The 18,674-nt window shown below is 43.3% G+C and overlaps 1 protein-coding gene across 1 annotated transcript in view; it reads left to right on the top strand.

Moving 5' to 3' along the window:
• The window catches only part of spryd3 (SPRY domain containing 3), a 65,543-nt gene that overhangs the window by 23,533 nt on the left and 23,336 nt on the right, over nt 1-18,674 (top strand). Inside the window, exon 7 of the mRNA XM_079529623.1 lies at nt 9,103-9,252. Within this exon, the coding sequence (XP_079385749.1) occupies nt 9,103-9,252 (150 nt within the window). The remainder of the gene's footprint in view (nt 1-9,102; nt 9,253-18,674) is intronic.

Consider the following 18,674-nt stretch of genomic DNA (forward strand, 5'->3'; position numbering starts at 1 on the left):
GCAGAGGTTCATCGTTGGCATCCAGGGAGTGTGTGTGCAAAATTTGGCATAGACCGGGTTAACGGTGCCGGAGATTAGCTGATCACAGACGGACGGACGGACGGACGGACACACGGACGGACGGAGTGCAAAACATACTCTCTCCCCATGCCTTCGGCCTGGTGGAGACAATAACAACAACAAACTAGAAAAAGTGCCCTTCTGGGCACAGGTCTCCACCAGGAGGATAGGAGTGTGTGTGTGATGTTTGGCAAAATGTTTAGGAGCAATATAAACGTGTGTGTGTGTGTGTGTGTGTGTGTGTGTGTGTGTGTGTGTGTGTGTGTGTGTGTGTGTGTGTGTGTGTGTGTGTGTGTGTGTGTGTGTGTGTGTGTGTGTGTGTGTGTGTGTGTGTGTGTGTGTGTGTGTGTGTGTGTGTGTGTGTGTGTGTGTGTGTGTGTGTGTGTGTGTGTGTGTGTGAGAGAGATGCGGCTTGGCCTGTTGTAGCGCCACCATGAGGCTGATTTGAAAACTGTCAAGTGGCATTTCTTCCAAAGCCTAGTGGGAATTTGCATGCACGGTTTCACCACAATCGGACGCTGCGTTTAGTAGTTGTGGCGATTTGTACAAAGCGGGCTACTCCTGAAAAGTTTAGAAGCCAATCGTAGCCAATGAGGGTGGATTATGATAAATCAAACAAACCCGTCTTGATCACATGACTATGGAGAGCATGTGTACCGATTTGCGTGAAATTTGGATAAAATCTGAAGGAGTAATATTAGAAAATGTGTTTTACATATGTCGGCCTCCTGGTGGCGCTATAAAGAGCAGATGTGAAAAATTCCAGTCAAAGGTTTTTCCTTGGCCTCTAGGGAGTTGGCATACAAAGTTATCCACAGATCCGTGCAGTTAGAGGTAAAAACACTTTTCGGCCAGTTATAGCGCCACCATGAGGCTGAGTTGAAAATGTTCATGTGGCATTTCTTCCTCTGCCTAGTGGGAATGTGCCTGCACAATTTCATGGAAATGACACGATGTGTTCATGATTTGCAGCATTTTGTTTGAAACTGAGCACTCCTGTGAACTTTGGAGGCCAATCTTAGCCAATCAGGATGGAGTCTGAGAAATCTGAAAGACCCGTTTCGTTGAATGGCTCTAGAGAGACTGTGTACCAATTTGCGTGATGTTTGGACAAAATCTGTAGGTGTACTGTCCAAAAACTTGTTTTGCACAAAGCAGCCTCCTGGTGGCGCTATAACAGGCCGTTCTGGAATTTTTGGGACAGAGGTTCATCGTTGGCATCCAGGGAGTGTGTGTGCAAAATGTGGCATCGACCGGGTTAACGGTGCCGGAGATTAGCTGATCACAGACGGACGGACGGACACACGGACACACGGACGGACGGACGGACGGAGTGCAAAACATACTCTCCCCATGCCTTAGGCCTGGTGGAGACAAAAACTGTTACGGTCATGGCATTTGTAATCACTGTCAGAACAAAGAAGTAGTCATTCATGTTCCCACAATATTTTAAATACAGTGTTGTTGGCTTGGGGGTGGTGAAATACCCTTAAGGCATGCTGCATACATCAAGGCTAATAATCAGCTTTTCTTCCAACTGTAAATATTCTCTCACCTAACTTCACCCTGTTAACTAGCTGTGTCAGTACTGCAGTAATGACAGGCTGTGTTTTGATTTTCTACATATTGTGGAGCTTAGTGTGTTTTTTGAACACTCCAGCCCAGTTTAAATAAGGTCGATCTCCCAACAAGAGCATGCCGTATCACATGTCATGTACATGCCTACACTAGACAGACATTTAAGTCTTGTTGTGAGTGATTCATTTGTTTGGGTGTAGTTCTTTTAAAATCACACAGACGCACTCAAACCGAGTGCCCTGCCAGCATGTTTGAGATATTACCAAAGCAGCAGGCATAAAAATCGAGTTTATGGTTCTATTTATTTCTGGAGTTTTTGGAATATCTTTAAAGACTCTAAAGTGGTGGCTTGCAGTTGTAGACGTCAATTAGAACAAATGATGTGTGGATTTGGGTGCTACATTTTGCGAAGGCATAGAGTAGCAACGTAACCTCCGAGCTGTTGGTCAGATAAAAAGCAGCAATGACAGAATGCCTGTAACCAACCTTGGCACTGTTACAGTGGTTACAGTGGTTGGTTTTGTTTCAGCCAATCACGATCTTCATCGTCTGGGTTGCTTGACAATGATGTGCGAATGTAATTGATGCACAGGTCAACTTTAGCAACTGGAAGGCATCCAACTCAATTGAACAATGAAATGGAGCAGGGAACCAGAGCCCCCTCTTTGCAAGCCAAGAGTAGCTAATACTTTTTCCAAGTTATGGTGCCACGTTTGGCTCAGATTCTCATTTTTTGTGATTGTGATCCCTCAAATATACAGAAAATGTAGAGTGCTTAAAGAAATTATTGAGTAGACTCAAGAAGCGGTAGAAGTTCATATAAGGACATCCCACAGACATGACAATGGAAATCAATTATATAATTGTCCTTTCCGCTGTAGTATAGCACTTGTATTACACTACATCCAACTGGGTCAGGACTTTGTCTTGCCTTAACCACTGAAGCCCTATATACTTCCCTGTATGGCGTATAGCAAATATAGCTGACCTACAATTCAGAGCTTATAGATCTGCTATTTTTTAAATAAGGTATACTATTTGAAAATATATAGTGAATGCTCAGAATTAGGATGTCTGGAGGAAAGTGGTTAAAGAAGAGGTACCTTCATATCAGTTTCACCTTGCGTAAAGTTCCCCACTTAGGTGTGACAGGAAACTGGAAGGACCACTATATGGGCGTTTCACCTGTTTCCCAGGCAGCAGGTCAACAAAACATGGCCTGCACACCACCGACGCCACCACTCACCACTCACGATGAGAGGGAATGAGAGAGGGAGAGGTGGTGGGGGTGGTTCTGTCAGCGTTCTTCTCAGTCAAGCATGCTTCGCTCAAGGCTATGTCTTGCATCTCTTTCCCTCTCCCTTCCTGTCTTCTCTGGGCCTCTCCGTTACTCAGCAGAGTTGCGGGAAAAAGGTGTGACTGAACGTTCATCCATTCTCCAGGCATGAACATTGGAGTGGTTGATCAGACAATACAATAAATGACAGCATCTAAATATAAATGCGCCATGTCTCTGCGTGCGTGCGTGCGTGCGTGCGTGCGTGCGTGCGTGCGTGCGTGTGTACGGTTGTAATACACGTAACTCGAAAATCGTTTGCCCCACCCACTTCAAATTCGACACACGCGTTCGAACCACCACAGGGAGTGCAGTGCCCGGCCTCGAGTCTGTGGGACACACCGTGTCCAGAAAGACCACAAAAGGCTCTGGTCAGGCTCTGCCAGTGGAGCTAATGAGCCAAAGTCCCCTCACCTGTGCAATTTCCAGCCTCTGCCTCAGCCATGGCAACCCCACACCTGCCAAAGTCAGTTTGCACTCTTCAGACACAGGCAGACAGAGAGATACAGAGATCTCCATATACAGTATGGGCATAAAAGTGACACAGACAGATAGTTAAAACGGATGCTATGACAAGTTGTATTGTTTGGTTCCCAAGTTGCATCGTTCTCAAGTAGGCCGGTAGCCGACGGGCACGTACAGGTCTAGTTTAACAAAATGATAGACACTCAGTAGGAAGGAAGCCAAACAAAAATAAGTTCAAGATGTAACAATAAAGTACAACCTTGAACCTCAGTGTAGTACAATAATTCTGGATTTATATATATATAAATAACTCTAAATGGTAATTAAATTAAACTGCGTAACTTCAGAATGAGTCTCCTTAGCCAATTATACCAGCCTAGAGATGTAAAATAGAAACAATATTGCGAGTAGTATATTTGAACCTTTGAGAGATCTATTTGCAATTATGACATTGGACAGAATTATTTTGTACTTGGTGAAATTTTCTTGGGTGAACTCCATTGTAGATAATATGTCTTGGCTTAATAGGTCAACTGCTTTTAAATGGCTTGGCACCTAGTAGCTTGGCTAATTAGCGGTAGCCTCTGTTGCTAGCCTACTAATTCAGAAATCTCTGCTCAATCACCATAAACTATTCTTTGACTGTATGCAAAGGAATTGAGTGCTGTGTCAGGAGAAATTTTAACCACTTTATTCAAATGAATAGAGCTTTGATGTTAGCAAAACCCAAGGTCTGCAAACAGGAGACTTTGTGATTCATGTCATATACTTAATGCTCACTAGACCTGTACGTGCCCGTCGGCTACCGGCCTACTTGAGAACGATGCAACTTGGGAACCTAAAAATACCCAACTTGTCATAGCACCCGTTTTAACTATCTGTCTCGACTGTCTGTGTCCCTTTTATGCCCATACTGTATATGGAGATCTCTGTATCTCTCTGTCTGCCTGTGTCTGAAGAGTGCAAACTGACTTTGGCAGGTGTGGGGTTGCCATGGCAATCAATTGGCTGAGGCAGAGGCTGGAAATTGTACAGGTGAGGGGACTTTGGCTCATTAGCTCCTGGCACTGGCAGAGCCTGACCAGAGCCTTTTGTAATCTTTCTGGACAACGGTGTGTCCCACAGACTCTAGGCCGGGCACTGCACTCCCTGTGGTGGTTTGGTGTGTCGAATTTGAAGTGGGTGGGGCAAACTGTTCTCGAGTTACGTGGCATTACAACCGTACACACACGCACGCACGCAGAGACGTGGCGCATTTATAGTTGGATTATCCATTCACATTATCGTAACCTTATGAGGGCTAAGCTTGGTTAGTAAATATAAACTATTTTACCAATTATAGAAAATATGACATTTAACTTCAGAATTAGATTTTTCTTTGCTGTGCCTAGAGAGATGACTTCCACACACCCGGTAGGTAATTTGGAGCAGGTGCGATGATGACGAGGCATATACAATGTGGAAAGGAGGGACACCCGCACACCGCCACTTGCTGGGTTCAGAGCAGCATTTTATTAAAGCAACGTTTCGGTCTTGTGACCTTTCTCAGGCTTTGCTGTGCCTAAAATGTAATGATTAGATCCCCTAAAACTGAGTTACTGAATGTGTGTTTTGTGAACCATTCATGCACCTCTGTCTTCTGCCCATAAACATGTTTCAGTTATATTTAGTTTCCATGTGCAGATTCCCTCTGAGACGGTCTCAGCAAGGGCATAATGTCTATTTCTGCATGTCTATAAAGCCCAGTTAAGGGCCGATGTTGCACACCAAAACTAGCAGATCTACAAGCTCACAAAGTGTGGCATGTTCTGAGCTTGCAGATTGTAGCTTGTATAAATTACCTTGCGTGCTTGAGTGGCGCAGTGGCAAAGTACCTGCCCAGTGACCACCACCGCGGGGTCTAGGCGAATCCACTGCGGTGCATCCAGCTTTTGAGTGTCTATACGAACACAATTGGCCCGTGTTTGGTGGAGGAAAGCCAGGCGGGGAGGCTGATATTTGTCACTGCACGTAATCGTACAGGCTGGAGCAGCACCTGTCAGCAGGGAGTGTTGGGCGGAAGGAATGGGATGGATGTGCTGTGTCCTCGCTAGCAGGCGATCCAGTAGGGTACAACAGCAGTGACAACACAGTGTGGGGGTAATTAATTGGCATAATGACTAAATTGGGGAAAAAAGGGGGAAAAATGATTTGCTACTATATATTTTTTAAAGCATCACCAAAAATCTGCATGTGAACAAAGTAAACGGTGGTAAGGCAGCATTTCTAGAGGGGGCACCATGCTGCAATTACAAATGGGACCTTAAACTACTTCAGTTAAGTTACAAAATACTTAAAATGCATGTAGTATAGGTAGAAAGGAATATAAGTAAGAGTGGAATGCTTTGAACTACTGCCAAGGGCGGTGAGAGAGAGAAAACCCTTGTGAGCCATGGGACTTGCCAGCCGCAAATGCTGCTCAACCCTCTTTATAACGAAAGTCCCTTTTGTTAGTTATATTTTCTTTGGTGTGGGCAGGGTTTGACAGCTCTCTCCTAGTGCCTCTTGTGTGTTTAATCTCCTCAAAGTAACTGCAACAGTACTACAGGAGTACTACTATTTTCAGCAACATGGTAACTAACATCCTTCAGTCATGAAGGCTGAATTGAATATTTTTGACAGGCCCACCAGCATTATTTCCACTTTGATGAATCACCAGGCAACAGGCAATAACAAAAAGGGAAAATGAATATGGCATTGAACTAATTGAGATGCCCGATTTTCCTTTTGGAAGTAGTCCTTTACACAGCTATTCCCAAGAGGTGTGGCCTTCATGTACATTTCTTGGCTTGTGGAACATAGCACACCCAGTTCCCCCCCCCCCCCCCCCCCCCACACACACATACACACACAGACACACAAGAGTACACATTTACCTGCACACACAGGCTTAATACACAAGTCCTTCTGTCCACCCCACCTTGTTGTCTGTCATCCTTGTCTTTGAAATTGTGAGTGTTTGTTTCCTTCTCCATTACACACACACACATGTGGAACGGAAACACTCCCGAGCCCAGAGGCTTAGTGGCCCACCTACTCAACTGAATTCGCCAATCCATCTTGTGTTTGGATGCTTGTATTTTGCGTAAGACCCAATTAAGCCTCAAGTTGTTGTTCCTATCTCCATGGTTGTGCAATCTGAGGAGAATTTCCTTTTACTGTAGTAACCACGGGTGGGTCTGTTGTCATTTTGACTATTAGATAACGTCACTCCTGTTTGATTTTGGATGTGCAATACATCCTGGGGAAAGTTTTTTTTTTTGTGTGTGGCTTTCGCCTTTATTTTATATATTTTTATGGAGGGACAGACAGTAGGCTGACAGGAAATGGGGAGAGAGATGGGGGGAAGACATGCAGTAAAGGCCGTCGGGATCGGGAGTCGAACCCGCGGCACACTGCCAGACTGGATTACCAGCCAAGGTGCCTGGACCACTGAGCCATGGCCCAAGCCATTAATAGAACTTTGAATGTGAATTAACTTTAACCTGTTTTAGATCTACCATTTAACGTTGCACATTTGTCTCATCTGTGGTGGCCACGTAGATATGGCCATATATGGACTAAACATTTGCATCCCCAGGCATTCCCAGGCCAGTGTGGAGATATAATCCTTCCATCTGGTCTTTGGTTTGCCAGGGGGTCTGCTAAACCCAGTGGGACGTGCATAGAGGACCTCCCTAGGGAGACGCTCAGTGACGGGAGGCATCCGTACTACCGTAGATGCCCGAACCACCTAAGCTGGCTACTTTCCAACGGTTCTACTCCCAAGTCGGGTGACTGAACTTCTCACCCTATCTCTAAGGGAGGGATGCCAGCCACCCGTCTGAGAAAACTCATTTAGGCCACGTAGAGTAGGAACGAAGATTTCTTGGTAGACAGAGAGCTTTGCCTTCTGGGACCAGAGGGTGTGTGCCAATTACAGAGGTGTCACATTACTCAGCCTAAATATGGAGATGCCAAACCTCAGCACAAATTGGCACGTCACTTGCATTATGGATACTGTATGTATATATGGAGATACCCGTTGGACTCTCCATAACACAGTGACGCTGTTGGGCAACGGTTACAGTTCATCACAGTAGGTAAATCAAAACGTAAAAGTTCTAGCTAGAAAATCCACATTTATAGAGATAAAAGTGCTTGAAATATTAGCTTACTGACCATCCAATGCTGGGTACCGGAACTTAGTTTAGACTAGTCATTGGTTAGACCAGTCATTAGTCCTACAACCTCAAACCCTCACCCTAACCCTAACCTCCCACGGGGCAGCACACCTAAACCTAACCTTAACCCTCTCTCCCAACCCTTAACGCACCCCTCACCAACCTTAATCCGGTCGTCTTAACGCACCCCTCAACCAACCTTATGTCTAACCAATGACTAGTCTAAACTAAGTATGCACCCCATGCCGGACAAGCTGATAATGTATATTTGCAGAAAAGGCATTTTTATATTCCATACTGAGACAGTGAGACTGCAGATCAAAATTTGTATTTCTATCTCGGGCACTTTACATTTTTGCTATAGCACTCAATTGTAAATGCAAACTTTGAACGTGCATAGCTCATGAACCGTTTGACCGTCGGCAATGAAACTTCAACACATATACGCGTCTCCTCATGCCGAACAAGTATCGTGCTCTTACTTTTGACCTCTAGATCACCCACCATTTTGAAAATCAGTTCAAATGCATCTCCTCCCAGGATCTTTGATCAAAATGCACGAAAAGTTCTACATGTGAACTGTGGACCTATACGGACAAGGGAATATAGTACTTTTACATTTTTTTTAAAAATGAAGGTTTTATGAGCCAATGAAAATTGCTGTTTTGTGAAAATTCTTCTTTTGCCAATAATGCATACATGCAGTCAGTGTCATATGCTTATGAAACTTTACAGTATGGTTGAGGGTCATGGCAAATAGCACTGAAACCAGCCTTACTCTAATTGGCCAAAGGGGGCTATAGCAATTTTTTTTAAATGAAACCTTTGAACAGGCATAACTCATGCCTCGTTTGGCCAAAAGTCATGGCACTTGTTTCCACATGTTATTTGACTCATGGGGAACACATCTGTCACTTTGACCAGTAAGCTCCACCCTCAGATATTCCACCATTTTGAGAAGTTTGAAAAATGCTTATACCTGATTTTCTGCCTGGATCTTTGAACGATTTGTGTGAAACATTCTACACACAATCTATGGACCATTATCTGAAATCCCAGTTGAAGATAAGTTTGTCCGTGAAAACATGAACAGCGAACACACTACTGTTTTATTATTTAATTTGCCTATTTCGCCTTAATGCTTTTTATGCTTATTCATAATACATTTTTCATATATTATAATTTGTCTCCTCTCATTTTTAACCTGTGCCCCCTTACTTTACTTTACTTTACTTTATTTGTTTATTTAGATGGGACAATGCATATTAATGGACATTACTCCCTCTTTTTGTGATGCGTTTTAACCTTATTGTATGCCTGTATGAGCTATGGAATCATCTGAATTTCCCATCAGGAAAGCCAAGCACACCAGGTTGAAAGTGGTTAAGGTTTCAACCCCGTTATCCCATCATCATTATTCTCACTCTCTTCTGCTCCTTCTCTCCATCTCTCTGTCCTCAGCTGCTGGAGTATGTCGGCAAAGGAAAGAGCATCATGGATGTTGGTTTGGCCCAGGCTCGACAGCCACTCACCACCCGTTGTCACTACTTTGAAGTGGAGATAGTCGACGCCGGGGAGAAGTGCTACATCGCCCTAGGTCTGGCAAGGAGGGTGAGATTTCTATGAAAAGCACAACTTTCTATGAAAATGACATGATTTATTTTCCCTTTCTAGGAAGTACTGCAGTAGTTATAGTAATAGTGGTAGTACTAATAAGGGCAGTGGCAGCTCAGTCATTAAGCTTGACTTTCTTTTCCATTATCCAGCAGCTTAGCCACAGTATAAAGGGTGTACTCGTTGGATCTAATAGCCTCCTTTGGAAGATGAAACACCAGTAAGAGGAAAAAACAATTAGAGAAATTTTAGCACCTCATTTGAGCCCTCATCTCTTTTTCCAAAGTATGCACATGCGGTTCCCATTTCAACATTAGTAGTGCAGCTTTGCAAGCTGCTATTACCATAATAACCTGCTTTGAAGAATGAAACAGAAACAAAAGCACTAGATGAGTCTGATACAAATGGAGAGAAGCATATACTTTGCAGTGGACAACAAATCAACTGTTCGGCTTGCACAAATGTAAGGTATACCCATACGGACAATGGGGGAGATCTTGAATCCTGAACATTTGTTTCAGGCACTGGCACCTGAACAATGGAGCACTCAAAGCAAATATTATTAAATATAATTTAATAATATTAGTAAGTACACGTTAACATTATCAAGGAGGCCTATTTGAATACACTGTGGATATATTTCCCCCACGAAATGCAGCATATTGTTGGCTCAATGTGAGTAACATAAGTAGCGGTCAATGAGCATTTGCTGTATGGGCATCTTAGCAGTAGCACATAGAGAAGTTGTGAAAACTAACTTACTGTTTGTTCTTATCAAATGGATAATTTTAAATTCTTGTCAAACCATAAAGGATCATATCAAAGGTCATGTCCAACCTAGACAAAGGATCAAACTGTCTCAGTAGAAAAATCTAAACTAACACAGATGCTTTCCCGGTTTTAATCGGTTATGGGAGGAGGCTTGGGAGCCTTTATTTTACATGGGAGTGCCATTGAGATTCAAAATATATTTTCCAAGCTACTGTATATATTTAGGCAAGAATGGAAGCAGGCTTTACAAATACAAAATATAGGGTTTGCTAATTGGCCAATGGCGTATCATGCTCTGTTGCAGCTTGTGTTAGTTTTAGAATGGAATGTCAGGGTCCCACACTTAGGGCCTGGTAGACCGTACCTGTGGACAGTCATACTTGTGAATATTTTTGAATGAGCCAGTTTTTCCTCATATTTCAGAATACATTGTTGTCTTGGGGAGAGAGTATGTTTTGCACTCCGTCCGTGTGTCCGTGTGTGTGTATGTCTGTTATTTATTATATATTCACCTAAAATTAAATTTCTGATGAATAGAAAAAATAACCATCCCATATGCATTGTGAACTTGTAGATAAGATATTTTCACTATTTCTAAAAAATAATTGACAGATTTAATCTGGTTCGTCACATCTAGAGTTCAGAAAATGTTTGACAGGGATGAAAACTTGGTAATAGATGGATTATCTGAGTAATTCCATTTACATTCATTTTCACCTGATTTTAGTTGAGGCTCTAGCTCCAAAACAAAATTCTGACCATATGGCGTCATGATTTGTGAATTCCTGACACCCTGTAAGTTTAGCCTTGGGAGTGTTGTGAATGTGAAATATTAGCAACTGGCAAAGCCAAGGCCTGTGGAGAGCAGCCAGCATCATCTCACCCAGGGTCAAAAATCCTCCCCTTTAATAATACAAATAAAAGATGAAACTGCTACAGTGCTTTTCAAGGACCCTGAGTGAGGCGCTGTACAGAGCAGGGACAAACAGGGACACACAGGTCTATAATAAATGACACATTATGAGTTTTGGACTGGTGCATACAGTATGTGTGGTGATGAGAGTTTGCACTTACAGTGTCAAGTCATGAACATAGATTCCTGTCCATGTCACACATCTTTGTCATTGTTGAACTAAACATCTCCTAAACACTTAACTGGTTTAATAGCTTTCTTGTAGGGCTGTCACGATTCGCCTAATCCACGATTCAATTCAACTTTCAATGGATATAAAAACCTCCAGACTCCAGGAACCTTTCACTCCGCTATTGTACACAACCATACTATATAAACAGCGATATAAACGGCTTCTTCCTTTGGGTGAATTTGCGTGTGGTGTTGTCTGCTCTGATGATGCCACAGAAATGAGCTAGTGCTACATACAGCATACCATATATATAAGAAAGCTAGATGGCTCACCCACGCTGCTGGCCAATGAGAGCGACGTTGCTACATGGCGGCCATCTTACCGAGGGGCAGCATAACATTGTGTCTATGGGCATATACTTTTTAAATAACCATAACTTGCTCAATTTTCAACCGATTTTCAAATGGTTTGGTTTGTTAGAAACGTCAGAGACGTCTGCAAACTTAAATGCTTTTATATGATTTTTTTTATAAAAAATGTAATTAAGCAGATAAGCGTCCTGAATCATAGCCACGTTGATAACGTTTGTATTAAACCAACCCGTTTGTAAATGAGTGAGTTACGACAATTTGTTTGAGCTGCCATAGAACATACTGTACTGTAGCCCCTCAGCAAGATGGCCGCCAGGTGAACTACGTCAGAGACTCCGCCTTGAGCCATCTAGCCTTTATATATGTCTATGCAGCATATAGGCTGGGTTGTGCACCGGCATATAAGTCCGACATGCTGCTGAAACTCGTCCTGTGAGAAACGTTCTGGGGTGAATAAACGGACGGCCGTGCACATGCAATGAAATATCGCGAGTCGGCAGGTGATTTCGATACACTATCAATTTCGATTCGATTTCGATATGAATCGAGAATCGTGACAGCCTTACTTTCTTGACTCACCTGTAAGTACCAACTTTTTAGTTAATGCAATATTAGTTAATCATTTTAACCACTTTACCATTTATATGTTGGCTATTCAAAAATATCATCTCTACAAGCTCGCAGAACATCACAAAGTGACGCACTGCTTGTATATCTGACATTTTTTAATGTTTGGAAATTTGTTCATATTTTTAGTTTTAGAACACACATCTTCTATTCTGGGGGCCCTGGCACAAAACATTTTTAGATGGGGGTCTGCAGCAATATATACGGTATATCAGTTTGGGTGTCCTTGAGAACTACTGGCTTAGGGAGGATTTAAGGAGGCCAGGCAGGGGGAACTGAAATCTGTACGATGCACTGTTTGTTATAATGTAGCCTAGATGGGCTAAATTGCCAACATTCACAACCAACAGTGTTGTTCTATTACTCCATTGCACACTCACACATACAGTACTGTACACACTAACACACATACGTAGCTACCAGACAGCAAGGTAGAAGTCGAAAGGCGATAACTCAGTTCCTGCTTCCTCCTCTTAAGCCAGAATTCTCCCCTGCTTTCCTCAGCTCCTCTCCCTGCATCTGGGTTTCATTATAAAGACATTAAGTCAAAGGCCAGGAGAGGTGATAAAGCAGCAAATTGAAGGCCTCGTTTAATGACTGTTTACCCCACAGCAGTCGCAACTTTTTCATGTCGGCCGTCTTCGCTTCACGTCCTGCGGTCAGAGAGCAGGCCCAAACACAAAACACGCAGCACATCATTAATGGCCTGCATTTCCCGCAGATTCCCCAAGTCTCTGTCTCCATTTGTTTTTGGTTGAACACTCAATTATCTGCTCTACTCTGCCACAACTCGGAAACACTGGGTCGCGGACAGATTAGGCATGGATACACCTCGTTCCATTCACCCCACCTTTCTCCTTTCCTCTCTCTTGCTCTCTCATGATGGAGCAGCTTACAGTGGCCTAAGGGATAACGAGTCACCACCCAGGTGTGTGCTGCATCATCGCCCAGTCATATTCCACTGCGCTGTGATGCACGCCATCGGGTACAGACTAGTACCAGTCACATCCATCGGGTACAGACTAGTACCAGTCACATCCATCGGGTACAGACTAGTACCAGTCACATCCATCGGGTACAGACTAGTACCAGTCACATTTGAAGCAACGGAACCCTGGAATCTTAAAGGACCACTTCACCACTTTTCAACTTCTCTTCCTATAATTGGTCCTAACTAATGTTCATGATAAAATACCACCATTCTGCTCGGTCTGTGTCTGATAGGAAGGCTGTGGGCAGTTCAGAAACCCGTCCACCAGTGACATCATCGATGGTGAATCCAAGCTAATAGAAACGGCAGGCTCTTTTCCTGAAAAGTTGCAATGCAAAAGTTGAAGCCATCGTTCTCACGATAATACAAATCTAAATATTAAAACAAATCTTGTTTAAAAAAAATGTTCCTAATGATGATGTCACTGGTGGACGGGTGTCCGAACTGCCCAAAGCCCTCCTATGAGACACAGACTGAGTAGAAAGAAATGGTGGTGTTTTATCATGAACATTAGTGAGGACCAATTATATGAAGAGATGTTGAAAAGTGGTGAAGTGGTCCTTTAAGGCTGATTTATACTGTGTTGTACAATGGTGACTCTGACCAAAAATAGCAGATCTACACTCATAATACGTTGCGATTGTAGAGCTGCTATTGTTTGGCACGCGATACTGTTGTACAAAAAGTTGCAGGCAATGGCTGATCTTTGGAACCCCCCCACACCCCCGCCTACCACTATCCCTAAATGACTGCAGCCCGTTTCCCTGCCCTGCAGAGGAGTCAGGGGAATTAGTGTTATGAAGTATATACTGCATGTGCTGGAAGGGGGAAATTAAGTATAATCTAAGATCTGCTTTGACCCCGCCACAATTGCAAGACCTGTCGTGACCCCCATTGCTCTCTCTTAACTGGCTCTCCTTCCTCTGAAGATAAGAGTCTAGATTAACGTACGTATGTAGAGCATACTACTGTATGCATTGTAGCGTGCTTGTTTTGCATCCTGTGTACACACATCGGTTGCTGTAGGGACTGTGGGACAAAGAGCGATCTAGACCTCATTGTGGGTTGATAGAAGGCTAGAGGAAGCTGGCGAGGTTGGCGTGGAGGGAGCCGATGGCCTAGAAGAAGACATTAGGAATGCGAAAATAAAAAGGGGTAAGAACTGTGGTGAAAACATGGTTAAAACGCAGAAAAATAATTTATGATGCAAAAGTGGACACGATGGAGAGCAATAGAACCCTGGAATCTTACAGCCACTGCTCAGTCTATGAATGAGGTAGCTTTCTCAGATTGTCTTTCTAGTTTTTCATCTTCTGTCCAGCTTGGTCTCTCTCTCTCTCTCTCTCTCTCTCTCTCTCTCTCTCTCTCTCTCTCTCACCCTCTCTGTTTTCTCTCTCCCATACATGCATCATCCATATACATTAGATTAATAGATCCACAGTTGCGCACACCCACAGTAGAATGAGGAATGGCTGGTTTCCTCTGTCCTGTTTTGGCCCAGGCTTTGGTCCTGGGAAAAATCTCCGTCTTCCTCTTCCTCCCATGATGCTGCATGCAGCATTCCTTCGTCGGGTACAGACTAGTACCCGTCACTTTTGAAGCAATAGAACCCTGGAATCTTAAGGCTGATTTTATACCGAAAATAGCAGATCTACATGCTCATAATGGATTGTGATGTGCTGCTTTGCGAGCTTGTAGAGTTGCTATTTTTTGGCATGCAATACTGTCGTACAATAGGGTATAAGTTAGGCATATGTACTGTACAGTACAGACATGTTGTGCTGGGTCTTTGTTTGTTTGTCTATTAGGATGTGATGTTTGAGTCATTTTGTCAGTTTTATTTGCTTCAGATGGGATATTTTACCATAATGTATTCAGCTGCAGAAAAATGATAATCAAGGAACTAAATTATTGTCTATTGTTTATTAAATCCACAACTTTATGTGTTCTGACGCAGGCACAATGCCCCCCCCCCCCCCCCCCCCCACATTCAACATACTTTTCCTGAACAACTGATGGTATATTAATTTCTATTTGGGTGAGAAGGGTGTCCACTTATTGGCTGGCTGATATTTTGAGATACATTAGTTCCTGAAAGTCAGTTACTGGCAAAGTTGCAGGCAATCGCTGATCTTTGGAACCCGTTCCAACAGCGATATCACACGCAAAACTGTCCTGATATGAAGCGCCGGCCAATGCGCTGCGATGTAGCTTGAACCAATCAAATAACCAAGGAATAGTATAGTGTGTAGATCTCAACCAATAAAAGTGTTTGAGGCCGCGAAACCTCGCTCAAATAGACTCTGTAAGCGAATATAGGAGGGATGGACGACGTTGCTTCACGTTCGCGGTACGTCAGTGTATATTCTTGAGGTGTTAGTTATGAAGTATATACTGCATGTGCTGGAAGGGGAAAATTAAGTATAATCTAAGTTTGCTTTGACCCCACCACACCCCCTTGCTCTCTCTAACTGGCTCTCCTTCCTCTGAAGATAAGAGTCTAGATTAACGTATGTAGAGCATGCATACTGTATGCATTGTAGCGTGCTTGTTTTGCATCCTGTGTACACACATCGGTTGCTATAGGGACTGTGGGACAAAGAGCGATCTAGACTTCATTGTGGGTTGATAGAAGGCTAGAGGAAGGTGACGAGGCTGGCGTTGAGGGAGCCGATGGCCTAGAAGAAGAGTGTTCCGGGAAGTGATTAGGAATGCGAAAATAAAAAGGGGAAAGAACAATGGCTGAAACACAGAGAATGTATGATGCGGAAGAAGACAGGTAGCGAGGGAGAGAGAAAGAGAGAGAGAGAGTTGAGATGGAGAGCCAGAAGCTGATAGTGTGGAGGGGATCTTTCACGCATGCACGCTCGTGCAGTGCGCATGCATGTGTCGTACTCGTGCACATGCGCGGGCGACATTTTATTTGCAGTCTTTTGCTGTTTTTTTGCCATTTTTTTTTCTATTCACGGCAGCCTACTAAATATCATACTGTGGTATGCATATAGGGGAAACACAGCCACTACTCAATCTGTGAATAAGGTTGCTTTCTCAGTTTGTCTTTCCAGTGTTTGAGTGGCGCTAGCCCCGCCTATGCCCAGCTTTGTGTGTGCGTGTGTAACCCATAGTGATGATTGATTGGCTGAGCTCTTAAAAAGTGAAGATAAACGGTGAGGACAGAAAAGTGAGGACGCCAAATGTGTTTGGCTGGAGTATGATGATCTATGATGATAAGAGTGCCCCTCACTTCACACCAGTGTGATTTTTCATCTTCTCTCCAGACTGGGCTCTCTCTCTCTCCCCCCCTCTGTTTTCTCTCTCCCTTTCTTTCTCTCTCCCATACATGCATCATTGATATAAATGTGATTAATAGATCCATATTTGCGCACACCCACAGTAGAATGAGGAATGGCTGGTTTCCTCTGTCCTGGTTTGCCCCGGGCCTTGGTCCTGGGAAAAAGCTCTCTCTTCCTCTTCCTCCCATGATGCAGCATTCCTTCGCACTATTCTGTCTTCAGTGCCGGTGAAGGTGTTTATTCTACTGAGATCTATTTGTGAGAGAACAAAGGAGCCTTGTCTGTGCCAAGATGTCCTTTTTGGCCAGTGTGCAGCGCTCGTACACATAGTGACTCTTTGGCCAGTGTGCAGCGCTCGTACACATAGTGACTCTTTGGCCAGTGTGCAGCGCTCATACACATAGTGACTCTTTGGCCAGTGTGCAGCGCTCGTACACATAGTGACTCTTTGGCCAGTGTGCAGCGCTCATACACATAGTGACTCTTTGGCCAGTGTGCAGCGCTCATACACATAGTGACTCTTTTTAGTCCGGCAGCCGACAGGCTTCTTTTGTTTAAAGTGGGAAATTTGGTATATAGTATTTTTTTATTGACCTAAAATATTGTCTATATACATACATTCATGAATCCACTTGCTGACCGGCTGTTAGTATTGGGCAATCTTTTTTATAGGGGTTTCTTGTGACCCTACCATTAACATCCTATGGCAGGCAAAAATGTCAAATTTTCCTTTTGCTTTAAGTAGCATGTGACATGTCAAACTAGGGGTTTTTCATGATTCTGAATCCATTCCAAGCATTAGTTTTGCACAAAATACACTCCTTGGGCTAAAAGCAGCCATAGCCACTTTCCCAAAATGTGCTGACCTCATCACATTTGTCATGATGTCTACGGTCGTTTTAAGCCCAAGGAGTATATTTTGTGCAAAACTAATGCTTGGAATGGATTCAGAATCATTAAAACCCCCTAGTTTGACATGTCACATGGTACTTAAAGCAAAAGGAAAATTTGACATTTTTGCCTGTCATTGGATATAATAATAATAGCTCAGATTTATATAGCGCTTTTCTAAGTACCCAAAGCGCTTTACATAAAACAGTAGGAACAACTTTAATTCAAGAAACAAAAATAAAAACAAGAAGGCAAGTAAAATGTCAGTGCTAGGTTAAAAACATGAGAGGCTAAGTGAGGGAAGGGGGCAACTCTGAGATGATTGGACCTGAGGCTTCACTGGACCTGAGGGGGCGGGAGGGGGTTTAGGGTTCGAGAAGATCCGAGAGGTAGGGGGGAGCCAGGTTATTGAGAGCTTTGTAGGTGGTGAGCAGGATTTTGTTTGTGGATTCTTTGTTTGACGGGGAGCCAGTGTAGGTCGTGGAGGACGGGTGTGATGTGGTCTCTGGAGTGTGTACTTGTGAGCAGGCGGGCAGCTGAGTTTTGGACGTGCTGGAGGTACAGTGTTAATGGTACGGTCACAAGAATTGCCCAATACTTTCAGCCGGTCAGCAAGTGGATTCATGAATGTATGTATATATACAATATTTTAGGCCAATAAAAAAGGCTATATACCAAATTTCCCACCCGTCCACCTCGACTGCCGGACTATTTTGATACAAGACTGTTTTTTGTTCAGTTCTTTTTATCCAAAATGAGGTAATGGCACAGGCAGACTCTTCACATACTAGAGCATGTCTGAAATAAATGTCAGAGCTAAAATTGACATGTAGATATGAAATAAATGCTTAAACATGTAGCTAGTTGTAATGTTAGAGACCACAGAAGTGACCCTTTCAAGCCTGTTTTCTCAACTCGCTGTTTTCTGCAAGACATTACTCTATAAGCCATATCTCTAAAACTGGTCAGTCAAACTGAACAACCAATGTCAATTTGAAGCTATGATTCCCTGCTTTCATATGACATGACATGAAAAGAAACGTTGAAAAAGAAATCACTTAGCCTCGGTCAGAAACTGTCACATATGCACACTTACCAACGATACTCCATGTCATAGTTGGCTATGTTGTGCACAAAGTGCACGTAACATAACATCAGAGGTACTGTATGAGTACGGTCTCTGTGCCTCCAGTCTTTCCTGGCAGTGTAACAGCATTATGAAACGCTCTCATAATTTCATTTCTGTAGTTTCGTCCACAAAAATACATGTGAATTTGTGACATACTGTACCTTAACCTTTGACATGAAAATGTTTGTATGTACAGTGTGTGTATATATAGTGCGTGGGTTCAGTTAGATTTTGCACATGTGATAAATGTGTACTATAGGT

Source organism: Electrona antarctica (genome assembly GCF_951216825.1).
Source record: "Electrona antarctica genome assembly, chromosome: 2".
NCBI classification, from domain to species: domain Eukaryota; kingdom Metazoa; phylum Chordata; class Actinopteri; order Myctophiformes; family Myctophidae; genus Electrona; species Electrona antarctica.